Source organism: Falco biarmicus, chromosome W, assembly GCF_023638135.1.
Source record: "Falco biarmicus isolate bFalBia1 chromosome W, bFalBia1.pri, whole genome shotgun sequence".
NCBI lineage: Eukaryota > Metazoa > Chordata > Aves > Falconiformes > Falconidae > Falco > Falco biarmicus.
The window spans coordinates 12,913,297-12,939,106 of NC_079310.1; the positions used below are offsets into that span (position 1 = coordinate 12,913,297).

The window sequence follows — 25,810 nt, forward strand, 5'->3', positions numbered from 1 at the left end:
ACGGCCCAATATCCTTGAAAAGATCCCACCTACAGGTTGTAATAAATGGTGGGGACTAACCACACAAAACACCTCTGAACTATATAACCAAATTTCTTCCCCCACGCAGGATTTCAACAAGTACAGTTCTTATGGCAGCCAGCTCTCTGCCATGTACTTCAATTTTAAGAAAAACTCATCATTATCTCAAGGTCTTTTGCTGTACTTTCCCTTGGAAAAGGAATTGAATTAGCTTCCAGTATAATGCTTCCTTGGCAGCATCTAGTCAGAGACCTCAGCTGAATCACTCCTTCAAAGCAAGAGCTTCCTGCCTGCATGCTGCTGTCCTCGCTCCTTGAAGCTGGTGAATGAATCAGGCAATCATTACAGCACCAGCCCCCTCCCCTTCACCTCTGCTGGGTCCCAGAACTTAGTATCCAAGTTAGTCACTGCATGATCAGACCTGAGCGTCAGAAGCCAGTTATCCACACAAGAATTGCTCCCAGCTGGGACGACCTAAGAGGAAAAAAATAATAATCCCAAGTTTAAGCTAAAAGGGAAGCTGCCTGCTTCAGGGAACAGACACTGCTACTAGACCAGTTGTGCTTTCGTCAGAAATTCTCCCTTGTATGCCAGTTGATGATGACCATAGAGTAGAATCACAGAATCCTTTAGGTTGGAAAGACTTTTAAGATCATCAAGTCCAACAATTAACTCGGGACTGACAGAGCATTAGAAAGGTGATGGATGGATGGATGGAGTGAATGAGTACAGTTGACATCACCAGATATGGGGAAAAAGAACAATTCAGTGTTTATTGGAAGAGAAAAAAAAGCTCTGTCCCTGTCCTGTTGCTACAGTGGCCCTGTCACAGGGTGCTGTACCACCAGCCAGGCAAGATGACTTGGCACCTCTCCATACCTCTCCCAAGCAGCCATGTAGCTTGTTATTGCACCTGAAGGTCAAAGGGACACAGTTTGTGAATGGTTTGTTAAAAGCAGAGATTTTCCCTCATTACATCCCATCTTCTCAGCTAGAAAACTGTTGATATACGACTCTGCCAGAAAAGAAAACTATTAACAACAACAAAAAGCTCTCTTTATTTTGCAATATGGGTTATCCAGCCTCTAATCAGTGAGAGATGTTGCATTAAAGAGACATGGGAGAGAAAAGCCTTTGGTTACAATTAACTTCACAATCTGATTCCCAGTGAAAAAAACCCACACTAAAAAAAGGACTGTGCAAAAAGTCTTCCTATTTTATAGATCAAGGACAGACGAACCAGTTTGTTTGATACTGTGGCATGTATATCTGTATGATTTACCCATTACATATTCCAATTAACGCCTGAGCACCTAGCAAGGTGAGGCAAGTGCCATTATTTGTCACTATGAGGACTACAGGCTGGAGCAAACCTAACAGCTCACCCATGGAAGAACCGATCCCAGAGCCCCCCAGCGTCCCCACATTGGCTCAGCCCTCCCTTCACATCACTTTGTGGTTGTAGTTGATGAATTGAACACCTTCCCTTGAGTGAGTCTATAAAACCACCTTCTGATCCCTCACCACTGATGAAGAGGGTGGGGAAAAAATATCAGGACAAACATGTTTCTGTTAAGGGAAGGAATTTTTCAGTCAAGGGAAGGAATTCAAAGCGGCTCTGTTAAATTTTGCATAGCTTCTAGTTGTGGAGAGGTTTTATTTGGAATTTAAGTACCTCCCTGTGGTACAGCTTAATCCACTTTGGAAAGGACTGTGCCACACACAGCTTAACTGATTAATGCCAGAGTGTAAATGAGCTACGAATTCTTCTCCAAGCAGTGCTCTTGCTGTCTCGGGTTTGAACCCATGCAGGCAACCCTTCACTGCTCAATACCCTATAAGCAACTGGGGTTACGTATTTTACCCTCCAGAGAGAATTTCCCCCCCCCCCCCCCCCCCCCCCCCCCCGGCAGAGTCTGATCTAAATCACAGATGCTTGGAGGGACAGGAGGACACCAGTATTGCACTTCAAGTAGCTTCAATATTACAAGGCACCATCACATCAGCTGAAGAGGTTACAAAAATGTATTTTAACACAACCCACCTGCAATCTGTTTTCAATGACTCCCTTAAGTCTCCTTAAATGTACGCCTTCAGATACTTCCTAACCACGGTATTTTACCATCCATTGATGATACTGGGTCTTGTGAGTAAAACCTCTGCTGACTACAAAAGGCAAGAGACCTCTCTGCTGCTACTACCCCCACTCTGTGAGAAGGTGTTAAGATTCCCATTCTTTGTTCCTCCTTCTCTTTTCCAAAGCCATTAATCCTCCAAAGCCTTGCAAAAGTGCTTTTTATTTTAGATTGCACACAAGAACAACAAAGCCAGGAAACTGTTTATCAGAACAGGGACATTTCTTCCTGAAAGAGTATATGACTTTTGCTTGAAAGCAAAGTGCTCATCCCCTCTCTTCCACCCCAAAATACTACTTTGGCAATTACTGCTTCTTCCCCCAAAAAATGAATAAAAAAGACAACTATGCCACTTTCTGCTCCTGATGCACTGGCAGTTGAAAACAAGTAGTGACAGTGTATAGACAGAGGAGGGGAAAACAAATAAACAAAAAAAAAGCCAATAAAAAAGGAACAACTTATTTTGCTTCCCTTACCCTCAGTCCCAACAGAAAGACCACCAGATTCCAGAATAAAATCAGGATGAAACCAAGATGGATGCTGAAAGGCAAATAAAGCACCCACAAGCTGGCATTACCTCTAAAAGCTTTTTATCTTTTAATTTTTATCTCTAGTTATAAAAAATACAACTGCTGGTTAAAACAAGCCTATGGCAAAATTATTTTTTGACTATTCCATTTCGTTTTCTCTGTAATGTTTCCTGGAGAGACTTAACAGGAGGAATTTTGACAAGTTATTCTGTGACACAACTGGTAAAGCCTGGTTTCCTACCAGCTACTGCATCATGCTCTGATGCACATGATGGAGCTCACAGCCTCAGACTCTACGTGGAATTTTGTTTGTGGGCACACCCCCTGCATATGCATATAAACAGATATATGTGCAGGGTGAAACTGTTGTCTGACATTGCCCTGGGGATCTGCATCTGACTGGAGTTCTACCTTCGTGAAACATAGAAGGATTTCACCTTTAAGACTTGTAGTCCTCAAGACAAAACTGGTACTAGTTATTCAAGTGATTCAGCAGTTATTAGACAGACACATAATACACTCACAGTACTAGATCACATAGAGGCATCAAGCCACGATAACCTATCACACATTCGTACTCCAGTAAGTCAAAGCTTTAGACTAACATACCAAAACCCCCTTCATTTAAAACAAAATAGCTTATTCTCCCAGTTTTGCTTTTTGCTGTTTTTTTCTTTGTTTTGTTCTATTTTAAATAGATGCTGTTGCATGAAGTGCTAAGAGCCATCAGATTTTACAAAATAAAGTCAGAACTTACTTTTTATATGAGGATTAAAAAAAATATCTATAGATGTGTTGCTTTCTAACAATTTTCAACAATATTTGGTATTTAGAAGCCTTAAAGTAATAAATTTACTTACATCTAGTATGTTGTAGCAGTCCCAGTTCTTCATGCTATGTAAGGGTTCATAAGAGCTGGGAACAGAATACACAGATCAGCCCCCAAAAAGTCACCAGGTGGTTCAGAGACATATCCAGTTTGGCAGTGCTCAGCTGGTATGTGTTCTACAACATTCTTTGGAAAACACGCTGAAAATATATGCTGGGTCACTCAACAAGCAGAAACAACAATGAACACAGTGGCTGCACTATGTTCCACTGACTCAGGCAAGCTTCTCCATTTTTGTGTCTGATGTTCTCCATTTATAAAGTCAGTGATTCACAGTGAAGTCAGGGTCTTCCTAAGCCTGACCTATCATACTGCGATTCCATTTGGATTCACATGCTAACATTTATAACTGACTTAGTGTAGAGTTTTAATAGGCTGTTGAATAGTCCAGCATATGAACAGGTTATTAATTTTAAATCACAAGACATGGTGAACAACCATGTATTAATTCATAGTGTGCTTACAAAACTTTTATTTAACACTTTACAAGCTCTCTGCAAGGTGGAATGTGCTGTAGGATCACGCTGATGACACCTTTTGGGTTTTAACTAGGAGTTATCCTTGGCCTGTCTGGTCAACTGCTACAGAGTGGCTCATGCCCATATCCTTCCTAGTTAAGTCTTGGGCAGGGGGAAGTTTTCTTCAAAATAAGTAAGAGGAAAAATCCTAGACTACATAGTAGAAATGACTGGGGATCAGGAGTCAAGAACTCCATCCAATAAAGGGGGGCTACACCGTACAAATCAAAGTTGTGTGAGCACATAGGATGCTCCTTCAAAACAAATTAGAAGAAGAAAAACAGACCATTTTTTTTTTTTGCAGAATTTTCTCTGAATGTCTGCAAAGTCCATGCTCTCAGAAATATCCTTGGAAGACATCACGCAGTACTGTATGTAGAATGAGTTCATGAGAAATGCAGGCAATAGAAATATATATTTCTGCCAGATAAAGCAAGGCCCAAAAAAACCCACAAGAAAATGATAATTGCCACTTCTCCAAAGAAGAGTCATCTAAACGTAAGAGGTACTACTGTGGCTCCTCGGTGGCATCACCTTTTGCCAGTTAAAACAAGCACTAAGTAACTGGGGTAATACAGTTCCTATAAGCCACGCATACAGGGGAAAAGAGGGGCTGAACCAGTCTTGTGCTTAACTGGCAAATCTGGGTAATATGCTGAAATAATGAAGGGCCCATCACAGCCCTACTGGATTTTCCTCCATCACAGCTCTTCCAGTGTTTGCTAGCAGAAGCAGCACAAAGCAAGGCCAACTCAAATATAAGGCAGATTCAGATTCAAACCAGTCCTTTTTATCTTTGTAATTGGGAAGGATTTCTTCCTGACTTAAATTGTTATTAAAAAAAACATACAGGAGTATAAGAGCACCCTTTGAAGAGATCCACACATTTATGACTAGCTAATTACATTGTTGATCATTCAAAACAGACTCATTATGAACTCAACATGTGGCACAAAAGTCATTTTATGAGTGGTCTTATTCCTCCAGCAAGCAAACAGAGAATTGAAAATCCTCGCAAAAAGCCAAGTTACGAACATAATCTTCTCATATGCCATGTCTCAGCAGGTAAGATTAAAAACACAAAACAGAACACCTCAAGACTGCAATAACAAACAGTTTATTAAAGCCAAGAATATATAATCACTGTACAGAAAACATTAAGAGTTAAAGTGTGAAATACTGAACCACTCACTTTGTATTCTGGTTGCTGAGCCTGTTAGTGATGATTTAATTGGCTGCCTACAGCTGGCTAACTTATCAGCACTTAAAAACATTTTTGTAAGCAGGGAAGAAATGATTGTCCTTTCTAACGAGAACATTGCCCAAGGTGGGAAATAAAGGATCATATGAATTACATTTAAAACTTACTCAAGGAACAAAGTTGATGGGAAGGGGAGATTGCCATAGTTTTGTGGGTGTTTTGCACCGAGGAACTGTAGCCTCACTGCTGCAATTTTGTATGTACTCATGCTCAGCACAGCAATGATTTCTATTTTTAAATAAGAAAATATATTAACAGGTCCAAGAAATTACCATCAAATCCAGCCTCTTCCAGTTATCTTTGGCTTGAGAAGAAGTTGCTTCAACTTTTGAGGCTCAAACATTTTCAGTGGAAAGATGCAATAGCATCTGAGTCCCAAGGATGATATAAACATCCATTTTCCTTTATAAAATGGTTGGTTTTAAACCTTCAGTGAACAGAGACTCAAAAAGCTTCACCACCTCCTGAGCTCTCAATTCTCCGTGCTACCCAACCTGCAGGTTTTGCCTTCCAAAACTGTTGAAGTCCACAAAGGCTTGAGAAATAGCCTCTTTCTGGAGCATTTGCTTGTTTCCACCACAGGTAGGCAAAAGGCTTATTTTCTCCAATACTAAAAAAAATAATAATAAAAAATATCACATAGCACAGCATTTATTCAACTTGGTTTACTCCTGAACAACAAAGTTATGCATAAATTGAACTGTGTGTTAGAAACATGGTGAAATGCCTGAAGGCAGGCAGTTTTCACAATCCTTCAGGAGAACAAACAGCATGGAAACCAACTCTATCTGCCCCTCAACAGTTTCATCCAAGCTACACAACCCTGCTGGTAGATATTCTGCGTTTTATTTTGGCATCCAGCAGAAGGAAAACAGAAGCCCTGTCATGAGGGAAAGGAACCACAGCTGCATTCTGGGATGCAGCAGCACTGGGAGCACAGCTTCAAGATATTCTAAAGCCATGTAACATTTACAGCATAGACTGAGTTTGCTCCTAAGCAGCCAGCAGCCAGGCATTAGCAGAACCCCAAATTATACAGCTACATTTTGGGTGGGACACCCCTCATTCCTCAAGCTTTCACTTTTTAAATCACTGCTTAACATGAGCCCTGAATGCAGCTGACTTGAGTTGTAAATTTATAAGGGAAATAAAATGTGAAATTAGACACTTCAATTGGAGATTGTTTCCTTCCTCTGCAGAAATAAATAATTCTGCTAAAATGAAAATGACTCTCCAGGGAGAAATGGCTATCCAGCCTTCATCAGTATCAACCAAAATTAGTATGCAATTTTTCTCCTCTTGAACACTATTGTACAACACCATTAACTTATTCTAAATGTTAAATTTATTTACTTTTGAGACAACATTTTTTTGATAACCATTATGGAGACAAGTATTACATAAAAAGGTCTGTAAAATATCTGATAAGGTAATAGATTAGAGATGCATTAGAAACTAAACCAAAAGCTTCATAACACAGCTTTGAACTGAACTCAATTTACAATACTGTTACAAAAGAACAATACACCAACCTGATGGCTAGATTGCTTTATCCAAGAGCTTTACTTACTAAAGACTGACATACAGAATACCGATAGACAATGGTTGCTATAATAACCAACCTTATTAAAAAGCTCTTAACTGCTGCAACAGACAGCCCAGATTCCTTGTAGGCCTATTTTGGAGGCAGTAAAGAGAATAAATATCTATTGATAAACAAAAAAGCACATTGAAGGGCATTTCAAATGAAAAATTGTGTGACATTGGGCCCAAATCTGCTGTTTAAGCATGTGTCATAATACCTGTGTAGTGGTGTGGGGGTTTTTAGACAACTTATATTATTATTAAGAGCAAAGCCACTGGCAATTGAATGCAGCATTATACATGAACAAATTGAAAGCTTCAATTGGTCATTGTGTAAGATGACCCCTTTACAGCAAATTCAATGATGCATTAATTGTTCATTTGTTCAACGATTCACAGACTCTGTGAAGGCTCCAGCAGCAAATTCTTAAAGACTGCCTCAGACAAAAAGGAAAGATAATGATTTTGACTAATGAATTACTACATATCACTAAAAAGTATCCTTGTAGTATAAAGAGAATAGACATTAATTACTTTTATTTTGATGGATTTTTTGTAAGTTTTGTTAAAAAATATATAGAGCGCATATTCTTCAGACTTGTCAACTGCTGATTAATTTGTAACTGTTCTTTTTGTATCCTCCTCACATTTCTAAGCATCCAGTATTCTTTCAGAGGGAAGCCTAGAAGTGTAACTGGTAGAACAGGAACGAAGGCAATAATGTGAATTCTACACTAGCAGAAGAATCCTACATCACATGGAGCAAAGAGGTGTCTTCAGCACTTACAAAGCAACACAGTATTGTTTCCGTTTTAGGCACCTGATCCCAAAAGTAGACAGGAAAGCTAAAAGCACATAGGTAGCAAACTCTGCAGCAGCACATGAGGAGAGTTCAGGGCCTCAGGAAAAACAGCCCCAAAGGCTCTATGCTGGAACTCAGCAGCAGCCAGCTGGAGAGGTAAAAACACAAAAATGAGACAAGGGGATCAGGCCTGCATTAGTGGCTGTCACATCTGCCTATGTGGTACCCAAAGTGCAAGACACACTGCAGGCTTGCTTTTTAACTCCCCAGAATAGGTATAGAAGGTACAGTCGGTGCCTGCTGCTGTAAGTATCAGCCTGTTGCTTAGAACAGCGTGCCTGGAAGCTAGAGGCCTGAGGTTCCAATTCCTGGGTACTTTAAAATACTCTGAACAAATCTGTCCCGTGATTTTAAATGCAGTTGTAAGTGCTGAAGAAAGGTCAAGCAAGAACAAGTCTGAACGGAAAAAAGAAAAGGTCACCTAAATCAAACCTGTAAACTCGGACTTACTAATACAGTTTCACAAATGCAGTAACAACTACCTGGGAGAGTCTGGCAGTCACCTAAAACCAGCGAAGTAAGACAACATGTCTTAAAAAAAGTGACTGTCAGCATGTGTTTAAAAGAAAGGTCTATACACATATTGGAGGCATTTAAAATTTTCATCTTGAATCTTTGTAATTGCTTTTTTTATTATTTTTTTTAACCCCAAAGTAGATGCTAGGCATTTTTCACTGCCTTATGAAATTACCATCCTGCAGCCTATGACCAAAGTAATCCATAATGAATGACAACAAATTTTGCAACGTTTTCATATAATTACACTCCTTTTTTTCATCACGTAAAAGATCATGTTTATTAAATATATATGCAGATGGAATGACATTTTTGCTTCTTACCCTGCATTACAGTACACTTCTTCAAAATAAAAATTAAGTTTGCAGGAAACAACAGATTAGTTGGAAGACCTTTAGCAAAGCAAATAGCCCTAAAAACAGTTCTCCTGAGTTTATATCAAAATTTGGTTAGTCTTCTGAAGAAAGAATCAATAAAAACCCTGGGATAATAACTGGCTTTTCAGATTGGTTTCATTTTACCTCTCAATTCATTTCATTGTTGTAAGTCTAATAATTAAGGTAAACGGTGCAATACCTTAAATCCCTGACAAACATAAACTAAATGTCAGATGGTTTTAGGGAAAAAAACATCATACATTCAAAGAAAAAATGCTTCTGTGAACATAGTTTTACTCAACATGAGAATTAAACATTTTACTGTTGTACTGTGGGTTGTGGTAAGACAGTACACCTACATGTGGTTAAACATTTCATTCTCCATTTTCCATGAATACTAAAAATAGTGGAGACAATTTATTGCCACTGCAGACCACTGCCAAGAATCAGGTAAGGCATGAGGGTGCATGGGACCTCTGGAGATCATTTAGTCCAAGCCTCCTGCTCAAGCAGAATGAAACACAACAGGTGGCTTGGGACATTGTGCTGTTGGATTTTAAGTATCTCCACAGATGGAGACTCTGCCACCTCTGAGAAACCTGTCCCAGTGTCTGATTACCCTCACGGTATATTTAGATGAATTTTCCTGTCTTTCAGTTTGCACCCACTGTCTCTTGTCCCATCACCAGGCACTACTGAAAAGAGTCCAACTTCATCTTTTTTTACTCCCTTCCACCAGGTATTTATACATATTAGTAAGATCCCCCTGAGTCTTCTCTTCTCCAGGCCAAATGATCCCAGCTCTCTCAGCTTCTCCTTGTATGACATACTCCGAGCGCTTGATCACTTCCATGGCCTTTTGCTGGACTTGCTCCAGCATGTTCACCTCTCTCCTGTACTGGGCAGCCCAAAAGAGGCATAGGACTCCAGATGCATCTCACATAGCACTGGATAGATGGGAAGGATCACCTCCCTCCACTGGCTAGAAACACTCCAGCCACTGTGGTCAAGGAAGCTGGTGGCCCTTCTTCGCCATGAGATCATATTGCTGCACAGAATCATAAAATAGTTGGGGTTGGAAGGGAGCTTTTTTAAAGGCCACCTAGTCCAACCCCCTGCCATGAGCAGGGCCATCTTCAACTAGATCAGGTTGCTCAGAGCCCCATCCAGCCTGACCTTGAATGGTTCCAGGGTTGGGGCACTGACCACCCCTCTAGGCAACCTGTGCCAGTGTTTCACACCCTCATCATAAAGAATGTCTTCCTTATATCTAGTCTAAATCTATGCTCTTTTAGTTTAAAACATTCCCCCTTGTCCTATTGCTACAGACCATACTAAGTGTGTCCTGAATGTTTGTTTTCTGGGGACAGCCAGGGTGGATTTACCAAAGGTAAGCTGTTGCTGAACAAGGTGATGAGATGGCTGGCTCTGTGGATGAGGACAGAACAGTGGATGGTGTTTACCTTGCCTTAAATAAGGCTTTTGGTATGATTTTTTCCTATAATATCCTTATGACCAAGCTAGTGAGATACAGACTGGGTAAGAAGGTGACAAAGTTGATGCTGAACTTACTGGACAGCCAGGCACCATGGTCTGAACAGCTATGCAGAGGTCCAGTGGCTCCTGCACGTCAGTGGTGGCCCTTGGATATTACTACTGAGGCTGATACTGAGCTGATCATCTTCACCAGAAAGAACATCAAGCACTGGGACAGGCTGCCCAGGGAAGTGGATGAGTCCTGAAGGTATTTAAAAGACATGTAGATGTGGGACTTAGGGACATGGTTTAATGGTGGACTTAGCAGCGCATGGACTTCATGGTCTTAAAGGCCTTTTCCAACCTAAATGATTCTATGATTCTTATAAGCCACCTTTTAGTACTTACAGGCTTCTATAAGGTCTCCCCAGAGCATTCTGTTATCCGAGCTGAATGACTCCACCTCTCTCAGCCTGTCTTTATAAGAGAGGTGTTCCATCCCACTGATCATTTTTGTGGCCCTCCTCTGGACCCGCTCCAACAGGTCCATGTCTTTCCTGAACTGAGGTCTCTAGAACCAGACACAGTACTGCAGCTAGGGTCTCACCAAAGCAGAGGGACAGAATCACCTCCCTCAACCTGCTGGACATGCTTTTTATGTGGCCCAGGATATGGCTGGCTTTCTGGGCTGTGAGCACACATTGCTGGCTCATGCCCAGCTCTTCACCCACCATTACTCCCAAGTCCTTCTCCGCAGGGCTGCTCTCAATCCCTTCATCCCCCAGCCTGTACTGATACCAGGGGTTGCCCTAACCCATGTGCAGGATCTTGCACTTGGCCTTGTTGACTCAGCTTGGTGATGTCTGCACATTTGCTAAGCATGCACTCAATCCCACTGTCTATGTCGCTGATGAAGATATTAAAAAGTACTGGTCCCAGTACAGACCACTGAGGGACACCACTTGTCACTGACCCCCTTCCAGATATTGAGCCGTTGATCACTGCTAGTGGTCACCATCATGTGCAACTTGTCCACCAGAACATTCAGGGCTTCCTCTGAAAAGCTGCTTCCCACGTCATCACCTGCCCCACCTTGCCCATGCTTCTGCATGGGCTTATTCCACAGCAGGTGCAGCACCTGGCACTTCCCTTTGGTGAACATAATAAGGTTCCTGTGTGGTCATTTCTCGAGCCTGTCAAGGCCCCTCTGAATGTCAGCAAAATTCTCTGGTGTACCAGCTACTATTCAGTTTTGCATTTTCTGCAAACTTGCTGAAGGTGCAGTTTGTCCCACTGCCCAGGTCATTAATGAAGACACTAAACAGTTTGACCTCAGTATGAAACCTTGGGAGTACACCCCTAGTGACTGGCCTTCAGATGGAGTTTGTGCCACTGATCACAACCTTCCAACCCCAGCACAACAGCCAGTTCCCAATCTACATCAGTATCCATTTCTCTAGTCCGTATCGCACTGGTCTGTTTATGAAGATATTATGGATGACAGCATCAGAAACTTGTGAAAGCCAAGACAGAGAATATCTACAGCTCTAAGCCAGTCCACTGAGCTAACCATTTTATCACAGAAGGCTGTCAGGTTGGTCAGCCATGATTTTCATTTTTTAAACCCATGCTGACTACTCCCAGCCACCTTGAACCTATTCAGCAGATCTGCAGGTAGAGCAGAAGCCATCCCTCCTAACACTAGAAGTCTCAAGGTTCCAGTTGTCACCATCCTGTGTGTCTTCATATCCTAACCTGATGAGCACAATGTATTCTTGCTCTTCCTTTAGTGCAGCTGAAGGTTCAAGCTCTTCTATCTCCAAGGTCTTGGAGAAGATCTGGTTAATCTCCTTCTTGTCAGCCCTGATATTGTGCCGTTTGCTGACCTCCTCCCACAGCAATTTTACTTTGGGATGTAGACATTCCACCACTGCACACCTCCTGCAAGCAAGGAGCCCAATGCTCACTGCTCCAGCAAGAGGTCTCAGCCATGCCTGCAGCCCCATATCTGAAAAACTGCATTATTCCTTACGATCTCCACCAGTGTTGAAGCCTCTGACATAGGGGATAGTTGTTCCCATAGCCGCTGGGGACCATGTTCTGGGGTACAGTGTCAACACTGCAGAAGATGTGGATGCTGTTATGAGCAGAGTTCCTGGCCCCTTCTGTGCAAGCTGCTATGTCTGTTAATGATCAAGATAACTAGCTGGAGTGCACAATTAAGGAAGTCTAGCAAAGGTACAAAAAGAAAGAGAGTTTATCTTCACTCGTTTACTTTGGGAATGAAAGCTAAGGAAGTTCTGGATCCTTCCCTCAGAACTCCAGCTCACTGATTCGCAGTTCTTACCTTCAGTAATACAACCAGTTACATCCCACTTAGCATGTTTGCTAAGGTGCTTTAAAAAAAAATCTTCTATCATTGCTAAGAGCTTGCTCTCCAGTCCTGGCAGCAAGGAGACTCTTTTAACTTGTTGAAAAATGAACTAAAACATCATAAACAATGAAGTCTTGAACTTACCACTCACAATCTCTCACTTTATTCAGCTTTCACAGAGACCACCAACTAAGAACGTATCTCACCTGTGCAAACTTGTGTATCTGCTCCACCACAGCTGCAAAGAGGGCATGGACACTTTCATCAATTAGACTCTGCATATAATGGACAGCTTCCTCATCAGACAGGTCCAAACGGAACTTGTCCTGCAACTGCAATGGGGGAAGAGATGACAAAAATCAATTCAACAGTTAAAACATACACAATTCTATCTGAAGTATATAGTAGCAGACATAATTACTTCAGTTATGAAAGTTTAGTAGAGAATGTCTCTTTTACTTCTAAATTACAGCAGATTATTTGAAATTTGCAATGTTACAGAAAACACCTATTTTCAAAAAAACGAGTATTTAAATAAGCTAGAAACAGCCCCCCTACACCTCATACCCCCAAGCCAGTAATTTCAAAGCTCGAGGCCAGAAATTCAAGAGAAGTATTTGGACACAAGAGTTTAAACAGAACTAAAATTCTATGAGAAAAAAATACTCAACATTCACTAAACAAGAATGAAATACCACTAGAGAAAAAACATACAACTTTGCATATTACATACAAAGTTGGAAGAGTCTGGATGATTCTAACCATTTTTGAAAGTTGAAATTGAAGTTGAGAATTTCATTAACTTTGATTATACCCACCATCCATAAACAGTTGGTTGGAGACACTACTACCCCTTACGTTGCTTTTTCTTTTGACAGCAACATATTTTTTAACTATTGTAACAATAATGTATTTTGCCTAGTATTTGCAAATTTATATAAATTAAAAAGCTGAATGCACTATAATCAAGAATACAGCAACATCTATGCTGTCCTATATCAGGGTGGCCAAACAACAGAAAATGCTTCTAAAGAGGTGGTCAATACCCCAAGCCTGTCAGTGCTTAAGAGACATCTGGACAATGCTCTTAACAACATACTTTAACTTGGTCATCCCTGAATTCATCAGGCAGTTGGACTAGATGATCACTGTAGGTCCCTTCCAACTGAAACAGTCTGCTCTGCTCTATTCTATTTTTTGGACAACAATGCTAACTTTAGGCGCTCAATTTGCAAAAACCATTTGTGCTGTTAAAGACCACCTAGTGAGTCCATAACTCTCAGAATTAAGCAGTCTAAGAGAGAATCATAGAATCATTTGGGTTGGAGAAGACCTTTAAGATAATAAAGTCCAACCGTAAACCTAACATTGGCAAGTCTGTCACTAAACCATGTCCCTGAGGGCCACATTTACACATATTTTAAACACCTCCAGGGATGGTGACTCAATCACCTCTCTGAGAAGACTGTTCCAATGCTTTGCCACCCTTTCAGTGAATAAATTTTCCTTAATATGCAATTAAAACCTCCAAAGTTGCTAAAAAAAGCAACTTGAGGCCATTCCCTCTTGTCCTATTGCTTGTACTTGGGAGAACAGACTGACCTCCACCTCGCTACAACATCTTTTTGGGTAGTTGTGGAGAGTGATCAGGTCTCCCCTCAGCCTCCTCCTCTCCAGACTAAACACCTCCAGTTCCCTCATCTGCTCCTCATAAGACACGTGCTCCAGACCCTGCACCAGCCTCATTGCCCGTCTCTGGACACGCTCCAGCACCTCAAGGTCTGTCTTGGAGTGAGGGACCCAAAACTGAACACAGTATTTGAGGTGCAGCCTCAACAGTATAGGGGAACAATCACTGCCCTAGTCCTGCTGGCCACACTGCTTTGGATACAAGCCAGGATGCTGGTGTCCTCCTTGGCCACCTGGGCACACGGGGGGCTCATGCCCAGCCAGCTGCCAACCAGCCCCCCCAGGCCCTTTCCCACCAGGCAGTTCCCAGCCCCCTGCCCCCAGCCTGTAGCGCTGTGGGGGGCTGGTGTGATCCACAGGCAGGACCCGGCACTAAGCCTGGTTGAACCTCATACAATTTGCCTCAGCCCATCAGTCCAGGCTGCCCAGATCCCTCTGCAGAGCCTCCTGCCCTCCAGCAGATCAACACTCTCCTCCAACTTAGTGTCATCTGCAGACTGACTGAGGGTGCACTCAATCCTCTCATCCAGATCATCGATAAAGACATTAAACAGGACTGGCCCCAGCACTGAGCCCTGGGGAACACCACTTGTGACCAGCCACCAGCTGGATGTAACTCCATTCCCCACCACTCTTTGGGCTCAGCCATCTAGCCAGGGCCTTTACCCAGCAAAGAATATGTCTGTCCAAGCCCCAAGAAGCCAGTTTCTCCAGGAGATGCTGTGGGAAACAGTGTCAAAGGCTTTACTAACGTCCCAGTAGATGATATCCACAGCCTCTCCCTCATCCACTAGGCAGGTGACCCTGTCACAGAAGGAGATCAGGTTCATCAAGCAGGACCAGCCTTTCATAAACCCATGCTGGCTGGGCCTGAGTCTTTGTGCGTGCTGTGTGAAGGCATGCATGGTGATCTGCTCCATCACCTTTCCTGGCACCAAGGTCAGGCTGACAGGCCTGTAGGTCCCTGGATCCTCCTTCCTGCCCTTCACGTAGATGTGCCTCACACTGGCAAACCTCCAGCCTGTTGGGACCTCCATGGTTAGCCAGGACTCCTGACAAATGATTGAAAGAGGCTCAGTGAGAACTTCTACCAGCTCCCTCAGTACCCTAGGGTGGATCTCATCCAGCCCCATAGACTTGTGTGTCTTTAAGTGGTGTAGCAGGGCACCGACCAGTTCCCCTTGGATTATGGGGGCTTCACTCTGCTCTCCATTTTGTATTCCAGTTCAGGGGGCTGGGTACCCCGAGAACAACCGGTCTTACTATTAAAGGCTGAGGCAAAGAAGGCATTGTCCTCAGCTTTCTCTTCATCCTTTGTCACTATGTTTCCTCCCACATCCAATAAAGGATGGAGATTCTCCTTAGCCTTCCTTTTGTTCCTAGTGTATTTGTTAGAAACTGTTTTTATTGTCTTTCACAGCAGTAGCCAGATTAACATCTGGTAGGGCTTTACCTCTTCTAATTTTCTCCCTGCGTAACCTCATGACATCCTTATAGTCCTGAGCTGCTGCCTCTTCTTCCAAAGGTCAAACACTCTCCTTCTTGCCCTGAGTTCCAGCCAAAGCTCTGTGCAGCCAGGCCAGTCTTCTCCCCTGCCTGCTTGTCTTAAATCACATGGGGAAGGTCTGCTCCTGCGCCTTTAAGATTTCCTTCCTGAAGACTGTCCAGCCTTCCTGGACCCCTCTGCCCTTCAGGACTGCCTCTCCAGGGACTCTGTCAACCAGGATCCTAAACAGGCCAAAGTCTGCCCTCAGGAAGTCCAAGGTAGCAGTTCTGCTGACCTCCCTCCTTACTTCTCCGAAAATTGACAACTCTATCAATCGCTGTGCCCAGGACAGCCTCCAACCACCACATCACCAACAAGTCCTTCTCTGTTCATGAAGAACAGGTCCAGCAGGTGCCTTCCCTGGCTGGCTCACTGACCAGCTGTGTCAGGAAGGTGTCTTACACACACTCCAGGAACCTCCTAGACTACTCCCTCTCTGCTATATTGTATTTCCAGGGGACATCTGGTGAGTTGAAGTCCCCCAGGAGAACAAGGGTTAGTGATGGTGAGACTTCTCCCAGCTGCTTACAGAATATTTTCCCTGCCTCTTCATTCTGGTTGGGTGGTCTGTAACAGACTCCCACCACCATATCTGCCTTGTTGACCTTCTCCCCGATTCTTACCCATAAACACTCAACCTTATAGTCACCTTCATTAAGTTTTAGACAATCAAAACACTCCATAACACACAGAGCTACCTCACCGCCCCTCCTTCCTTGCAGCACTCCAGTGCTGCGAATCATCTCACCATGTTTCCATGATGGCAACACAGTTTTCCTGCTGCACAATGGCTTCCAGCTCCTCCTGGGTAGATGCACTTCAGTTGGCCTATTGATCCCACCACTTTTTGGTGGGGAGAAGCCCTAATCCCCATGTGACCATTCTCAGACACTTCTGTGGTTACTAACACATCAATAACCCTTTACATCTTTGGTGCCGCATGGATCTCCATCCCCTGCCTCCACTGAGACGGCAGACTGAACAATGGACCTTGCTAACACACTGTCCCTGAAACACTGGTGTGCTGCCCCCAGGCTCATCTCTGCGAGCCTGGGTTTATCCCTTTCTTCTTCCTTTAAATCTAAAGCTCTTTCAATGAGCCTAGATCCTAGTGTTCTCTAATCAATCCTATCCCCAAAGTTTAAAACTGCTAGTCACCTTCCAAAGTAGTGCTGATCACAATATGAAAATTGCCCAGCAAATTCACATTACTTGCAGAAAATTAATTGCTGCCATTTTATCACACACTTTATTATCATAAAGATAAATTTCAAATTATGTGAGCTCTTGTGGAGCCCATCATATTAATCTACTTCAGTCTCCTGCATAATGAACTAGGTAAAATGGTATCCAACAATTTTTGCATCAAGTATGTAACTTGAGGTTTATCTGTGAGAATCTCTTTTACGGAGTCTTTACACCAAGACAGAGTGTTTCACATCCTAGGTAAATTGTTGCAATGATTAATTGTCCTATTTAACAATCATTACTTATTATCTGTCTGAATTTGTCCAATTTCCACCTCAAACAGTTGAACTCATGAAAACTTTTTATATTAAAAGAACTGTCCATCAGAAATCTCTCTCATGTAGGTAAATATGAAATGATTTAAGTTGCTTCTTAACTTCCTCCTGGATATGATTAAGCAGACTAACTGTTAAGACTGAATAAAGTCCTTCCTGAACGTTTTCCATGCATTCACTTTTTTTAAGCATTGAGAAAAACGTGAGCCAAAGTATTTCAACAATGTTGCTAATAAGGTCATTATTTGTGAGAAGATTCTACCTTCTCTTCACATTTTGTATTATTTCTATGCACCAAGGATACCACATATTCTTTCTGATAGCAAAATTTTCTGAGATTTCAGTTTAGTATTGCTCTGCATTCTTTTCAAAGGCAATGTATTCCAGAGTAGTGCCCTTCAGCACTGCAATAAAAAGCATAAGCTAGCTTGCCAAGTATGGGAAGATAACACTGTTTCACTCAAAACACTGTTGTAACACTGTTGCTGGAATGTTTGAAGTAAGCATAAATTGAGTATTTCCTCAACTTCCCTGCAAAAGGATGCTTGATCAATATGAAAGAATAGATTAAGCTGAAAAAGTTCAAACTCTCAAGGAAGCAAGTACCAAAGAGAGATTTAGAAGATATTTTAGGCTAATATTATAGAACTTTTATCTGCATAACACAAATGATGAGAAGGAAGTTTATTATCTCTCCACAGACATATTAGAAGTTTGACAGCCAATGAAGCACACAGTCGAATCCAACTGAATTTAATGGACTATTCACATGCTTACAATTATGCACAAGCTTAAATACCTCCCCAAATTAGAGCACAGACTTCTATCAGATCTACTTTCTTACTCGTAGAAAAGGTGACGTAATGAGAATTCAGGAAAACTGCTAACTGCAGGTTTTTGGGGGAGTGGGCGGAAAAGTGCTGTAACACTCATACAACTCTAGTAATCAAGCATTTCAGCTATCTTCTAATTTGTTTATAAAAGAACTTCTCAGAAAGTGTTGCAGTTAATGATGTTCAGATGCAGTTTCATTCTACTGAAATAAGGACTACTTAAACCCACTTCCCACCTTCCCCAGGAACAAACTCACAGGGAAAGAAATCTACCCACAGTTAGATCTTAAAATCAGTTTGCGATTAACAGGAAAATCAAATACTGCCGAGTACTAGATCTTTGCATGGAAGTTTTCCAGCAGTACAATTAAAACAGACTGCTGCAGCCTAGCTGAGAAGAAACACGTCGAGATGACAAATCACCTCTTGAGCTGCAACAGCAGCAACAAGATTAATATGCACTGACTTACAGTTCTTGTAACAAAACCAGTAGTAATTCTTAATTGAAATCTCTGAGTTTCAAAGTAAGCCATGTATTCTAAAAGCCAACAGTTTCTCACAGAGGAGGTGCAACTAGAAGATTTTTGCATGGTGTGAAAAAAACCCCAAAACATGAATCTGGGGAGTCAAATTCTGATGAGTTATAGGATTATCTCATTCCACACACTTAAAAAGAATGGCTACCCTGAAGGCATAAAAAATGTCCCGCTTGAATTATTTACTTAGCATGCTCACTTTGGCATTCAAATTAAGTGAATTGTTTTAGTTTAGCCATCAGTATTTGTCAAAGAGAAAAGAAACATACTTGATGAATCTGCTTAAACCGCTGTTTTGTTTCCAGAAAGGAAAGTTTTAAACAGCACAATGTATACATACATTGATTTTAAACATCAGGTCTCAACAGCAGAATTTGAATGTTTAAGGATGAAAAAGCTAGATAAAGATCTAGAGAGTCCATGAAGATATTGACATCAACTTTAAGCTTTCAAGTTGTCCACCTCCTATCCCCCTGTACAATGCAGTTTCATAATAAAGCGTAAGAGAACAGGATTGCACAGTTATATGAATCTGCATGATTGCATTTTTTTTTAATACTTCAGTCAAATCTGAAGCATCCTGTAAGAAAGCTACTGTCAATTATCATGACAGAGCTCTTTTTTTCAAAATACAAAGAAAATAAAAAAATAAAAAGGGAAGAGGCCACAAACCATGAGGGACAGCTCAGAAGAAAATACCGGGAGGTAAGGGGAGAAGCATTTAAGTATAAATTACTTGGAGCCAAACTGGTGATGAGGAAAGAAAGCAAAGTGATCATCACTTGCTGCAGAATCACAGAGAGAATAGGAACTTCGCAAAGTAACGAGTGAAAAAAGGAAAAAAAAAATGTTTTACAGTAAACTCACACGAAACACTACTTTGCATCATGACTATCCCACCTAAAATTACTGGTTTATCAACTAGAGTTGAAACAAGCTCAAAGCGAAAACGAACTACCAGAGAAGGAACTGGATACTAGGTAGCTCCCTCACCTTCCAGCACAGTGTACAAAACCAATACAATAACTGATATAGTGGGTTTTTGGTGGTGGGTTTTTTTGTTGGTTTGTTTGGGTTTTTTTCATTGTTGGTTCCCCCCCTCCCCCCCTAACTGATACATATCAAAGCTCTTCACGCATTCCACTACATACATTACTCCACACATTCCGTGCAATTAATTTCTCAGTGCCTGCAGAGACTGCAGATTAAAGCATTAACTAAAGAGTCTCCTTCTTTTAATGCAAAAATGAACTTATACAGTACTTATTTTTAATATGGTCTAAAGTTTCATTTACACTTCTTATTTATAATCAGATCACAGTTTACAGATACATTATTATGCTTTTCAGAACAGTTTAAACTAAGGATTAAGGTGCTAAGATACATGAGTGTGTGTGTTTGAAATAACAAAATAACAAAACCAGATAGTTTTGACTACACTTTTGCTGAAAAAAACCAAGCAAGCAAAACCCACCCAACCAACAACAACAACAAAACCCCAACCCAAAACACAAAAACCTGGGGTGAGATCCCAGCCAACATTAGAACTAACTTCCTCTCTACCTACCAAAATTAAACAAAACACCTCAACACAAAATTATTGGGCTACTTCATCTATTGTAAAAACCCCCAGGATCCTCTGATGACACAGCCTGCTCACAGCAAACACTAACCAGTACCCCACATCTTGAATTCTGGGGTAGGTAAAGGAAGTTCCAAACTACAAATACTGTTGTGGTGAAGTAGAACATTATGAGAGATAAGACTGCAGCAGTGTCACGGGGGAAGACGGGGGGGCGAGTGCGGAAATCCGCCCAACCCCAGGTGTTTGATCTGTCTATCAGCCCCCCAGGAAAGCTGAGACCCTAGTGCCCGACCAGTCTGGTAGCGCCCTGTTATGGGGACCCTTCACTGAACAGTCAAGCTGGATCAGAGGGTGATTCGACTGCCTTGTTCTCAGCAGGTCTGCCAATTTTACCTGAATGTGTTACCTGCTGCCGGCAACTGCTAGTGCCCACAAACGACTCGCACTAGCCATTTACAGAATAACACTCTTTATAATAAAACAGTAACAAGTTAAGATCCGTGATTGCCGATGATAGGGACTGTCTGCAAAAACAAACTTGAAATGATACACAACCAAATCCTTAATTACTAATAACAGCTAGTGTGAGTTAGTTATTTAGCACACATAAAATAAATTTCTTACCCAACAGATGCCTCTAGGGGGGAGAAGACAGGTTCAGCCCATCGACTCATCCCAGAAGTTATGATGGAGTCTTCCCTAACTCCTCCCCTGATTCATTCACTTTTTATACTTTTCTTTGCTCTCAGGTGGAGCCTGAGTGACTCCAGCCATACAATCTTTCATTATTGATTGGTGTAAACTTCTCTCGTTTTTATTTAAAGACATAGTGTTTCAAAGAACGTCTTCAGAATTTTTTAGTGATTAAGTATTCTTTATTGTCGGCGCCGGGTGTACGGGGGATCCTTCCACCAATCGTACCCACCCAGAGGGGCAGATTATCTTATATTTATATAATGAAACAATGAATATTCCATTAACGCCTATACATATTCATCACCTGAACCCGCCTACCCTCGCTTCGTATGTTAATTAGCTTATCAGTCCTTCACGCTTGCGCAGATTCTTCCAAAAATTGTGGGCCGGGGTCTTTAGAATGTGGGCAGTGGTCTATGGGAGGAAGGCCGTAGGTCTTCCTCACGGTGTATACTTTTCACCTTAGGTCTCAAAAGTGATGAGTTGGCAGACTTGTAGAAATCTTTCCCGGGGTTTTTACAATACTCCTTGTTAATTTGACTCAAGGCCATCCTGCTGTCCCGTTATCTCCTTGGTAGGGCAGCTTGCTTTGCAGATAGGGAGGACAGCTCCCCTTTCAGAGATTTGCAACTTTCTTGCCAGAACAGTCTATATGATCTTTCAGACATTTTAACCCCTTTGTTGCTATACAATTACAAGCTTATTTATGCATTAAAATGAATATTGATTTATGAGTACAAACTTGACCATATTATTTACAACTTATTCACATCATTCCCCCCTTTTTCTCGATACAAGCAAATTCTTTTGCATTATATATATTTTCTCATGTTTATGCACCAGAACATGCACCTAAACACTACGCATGCATATACACCAAACACTGTAAAAACTACTAACATAGTAAAAATCTGTTTTATCCATCGTAGGTCAGGCAGCCAGGAGGTTAACTTGTTCCATATTCCCTCAAAGCTCCAAGAGAGATCATCCTTTGTAATCTCATGTAATATTCTGGTTTGTTCCCAAATCTTTTCTAAATCCAAAGTTACTCTCTTGTCATTGTTTATGTATGTGCAACAACTTGTATTTATTAGTGTGCACACTCCTCCTTCTTTGCTAAGTAGCATATCAAGTGCCAGTCTATTTTGTAAGGTCATTCTTGAAATGCTTTTAATTTCCTCTTTTTGTGCCTGTATGGCATCAGTAGTAAAGTTCATGGCAATTTCCATAGTAGCAGAGAGGTTTACTAAAGCTTTTTCTAATTCACTTACTCCCAACCATGGAAAAAACTAACGAGCAAAACTATGAAAGGCAGTAGGTCTCTGTATAAGAGGATTTGTACTTTCTCGTCTAATCCTTTTAATATATGATCTAATTAGTCCTTGTGTCAGATTATGAACTATGAAGATGTGCGGAACAACAGGCCCTACAGCACATTCACCCTGCCAGCCCAAGGGTAAAACCTTTCGGGCTTTGTCTCCGCATATCCAGTACCATCCAGTCCCTGAGGGAGTGGGCCATCCCTTAGGAGTAGTATTGTTTTTCCTCCTGGTCTGGTTTTTATTCCAAAGATTTGCCCCTCCATATTTCCAATAGGATGTACAATTGGGGTACCTGCCTATGAAGACTGTTTTCCCGCATCTTTTATCGGTCGAATTCCCTCCTGTTTCAGGTTCGGTCTTATTCAAGGAGCACCTTTGGACACACGGGACACCTCTACTAGAGTTCAAAGGAGCATTGATATCCAGTGACCAAGACAATTCCTTAACTTCTAATTGGGTGTACTCTGAAATAGTCATTTTTGAAAAAGCCGCATGTATTTCGGAATCATTCGGAAATGCACTACCTATCAGGGGAAATCCCCGACCTGCATTTTCAGGCATTTGAGTACAAATCCAGCAAGAGGTTAGGTTGAAATTCTGAACAATATTCCTTAGTAATTGTAAATACATATTCTGGTCCCATGCATTGACATTCCCTATCCACAACCCGGATATCAAGGTAATTATTGTCCATCCTTTCGACACAACCGTAACTTTAGGGGTTCCATTTGCGTAGCTTCCCATCGTGAACCTGGAGCTTTTTTTACTCTCGAGTAGTGGATCCAAGCGACTTGTTCCTTAATCTTGATAGCAGTATGAGTTGTCAACAGTACTTGATGCGGTCCACTCCATTTTTCCTCCAAAGGTTGCCCTGAAAAAGTCTTTATATATACATAGTCACCTGGTTTGAAAGAATGAACTGGTTGATCTAATCCTCTGGCCCTGGTTCCTAGAACGTGCTTTTGTACCTTACTCAGTTGTTTCTGTAGTTCAGATACATAATTATATAAGTATTCTGATCCTAGCTGTGTTAAGTTTTCTCCACTAAACAAAAATTGATAAGGCCTTCCATACAAAATCTCAAAGGGGCTTAAATTTTCTCTCACTCTTGGTTTAACTCTGATTCTTAATAATGCTAACGGGAGAGATTGTGGCCATGTCAGATTAGCTTCTTGTCCTATTTTAGCTATTTGTTGTTTAATTAAATGATTCATTTTTTCTACCTGTCCACTTGCCTGTGGCCTATAAGGAGTATGTAATTGCCAGTCTATCCTGAGAATTCTGCTTATTTGCCGTACTATTTGTGCACAGAAATGAGAACCCCTGTCAGAAGACATTGCGGCTGGGATCCCAAAACGCGGGATTATCTTGTTTGTCAGAACCTTAACCACCTCTCTTGCTTTATTCGTTCGACAGGGAAAGGCCTCAGGCCATCCTGAGAAGGTATCAGTTAATACTAATAAATACCGATACCCCCCTTTTCTAGGAAGTTCTGAGAAATCAATTTGCCATTGTTCTCCGGGATAGTTTCCTTTACCAATTATCCCAAACCTCACTTTATTTTGAGTATTGGGGTTATTGTGTAGACAAACGCTGCATTGTTGAGTTACCTGTTTTACGGTAGTATACAAATTTCGCCCTACCATTATCCGACTCAAACTCTGATATAGAGTATCAGCACCCCAGTGCGTCCTATTGTGTTCTGTAAAAACTATAGACCAAATTAGGTTGGAGGGTATTATTACACGGTTGTCTTTCAGATATACCCATCCATTTACCCTTTTTACCTTTCAGATCCTCAATTAATTTTAAATCTTCCTTCGTATAACTCGGCTTTTGACTTACATCTATAGTTTGGATTTTACTGTCTGGTATTAAGGACAACGCTTTTGTGTCAGCTGAGTCAGCCACTCGTTTGGCCTCTTGGTCTGCTAATCGGTTTCCTATTTCAAATTCAGCATTCCCTCTCTGGTGTCCCCGACAATGCATAATAGCCACTTTTTCTGGTTGCTTTACAGCTTCTAATAATTGTAAAATTTCTTCTGCATGCTTTATCTGTCTTCCTTGAGCAGTTAACAGTCCTCGTTCCTTCCAGATTGCTCCATGAGCATGCACCACACCGAATGCATATTTGGAATCTGTCCAAATATTTATCTTCTTTCCCGCCGCTAGCTCTAATGCTCGTGTCAGAGCAATTATCTCTGCTTTCTGGGCAGACGTCCCAGGGGGCAATGGTTTAGACTCAATTACCTGTTTGGTGGTGGTAACGGCATACCCTGCTTTACGTTGTCCTTGCTTCACGAAGCTGCTTCCATCAGTGTACCAAGATTCGTCGGCATCCTCTAAAGGTTCTTCTTTAAGATCTGGTCGGCTCGAATACACAGTTTCCATTGTCTCTATACAGTCATGGACCACCGGTTCATCCAGAGTTCCGCTGAGAAAAGAAGCTGGATTCACAACATTAGTGACAACAATCTCCACGTCATCTTGTTCCACTAATATTGCCTGGTACTTTAAGAATCTCTGCGGTGAAAGCCAGTGGTTTCCTTTCTGTTCCAAAACTGCTGAGACTGTATGGGAGACTAGCACTGTCATCTTCTGTCCCATCGTAAACTTTCGGGCCTCCTGTATGTTAATAACTACTGCAGCAACAGCCCGTAGACATCCAGGCCATCCTTTGCTTACTTCATCTAATTGTTTGGAGAAGTAAGCTACTGCCCGCTTATAGGGACCCAATTTCTGTGCTAGTACTCCTAAGGCTATCCCTTGTCTTTCATAGGAAAACAGGAAAAAAGGTTTCGAAAGATCCGGTAACCCCAAGGCTGGAGCTTTCATTAATTCCTGCTTTAACTGCCTAAAAGCCTTCTGTGCTTCTCCAGTCCAAACCAATTTGGATTGATCCTTCTTAACCATCTCATACAGAGGCTTCACTATCAGTCCATAATTATAGATCCAAAGACGACACCAACCTGTCATTCCCAGAAAAGTCCGCAGTTCCTTTACCGTTCGCGGTTCCGGTGTCCGACAAATGGTTTCTTTACGTTCTGTTCCCAGCTCTCGTTGTCCTCCCGAGACCTCAAATCCCAGATAAATCACTTGTTGCTGGACCAGTTGGGCTTTCTGTTGAGAAACTCGATATCCATTTAGTCCCAGAAAATTAAGCAGGCTTATCGTCCATTGGACACAGCCCTCTCTTGTCTCAGTAGCTATTAAGAGATCGTCTACGTATTGTAATAAGGTTCCTTCAGAGTCTGGGGTCGACCAGGACTCAAGCTCCTTAGCTAATTGATTCCCAAAGATAGTCGGGCTATTTTTAAATCCCTGGGGTAAAACTGTCCAGGTAAGCTGCGTTTTTCTCCCCGAATCAGGGTTTTCCCATTCAAAGGCAAATAACTTCTGACTTTCCTTGGCTAGGGCCAGACAGAAAAAGGCGTCCTTCAAATCCAGTACAGTAAACCAAACTTGACTGCTTTTTAGTTTAGTCAATAGAGTGTATGGATTGGCCACTACTGGATGTATATCCTCAGTGATTTTATT

The 25,810-nt window shown here is 41.8% G+C and overlaps 1 protein-coding gene across 1 annotated transcript in view; it reads right to left on the bottom strand.

The window, feature by feature from the left end:
- Window positions 1-5,194: 5,194 nt before the first annotated feature.
- PIK3C3 (phosphatidylinositol 3-kinase catalytic subunit type 3) overlaps window positions 5,195-25,810 on the bottom strand; it is a 93,896-nt gene continuing 73,280 nt past the window's right edge. Inside the window, 2 exon segments of the mRNA XM_056323533.1 lie at window positions 5,195-5,964; window positions 12,750-12,875. Coding sequence (XP_056179508.1) covers window positions 5,950-5,964; window positions 12,750-12,875 — 141 coding nt within the window. The 3' untranslated portion in view covers window positions 5,195-5,949.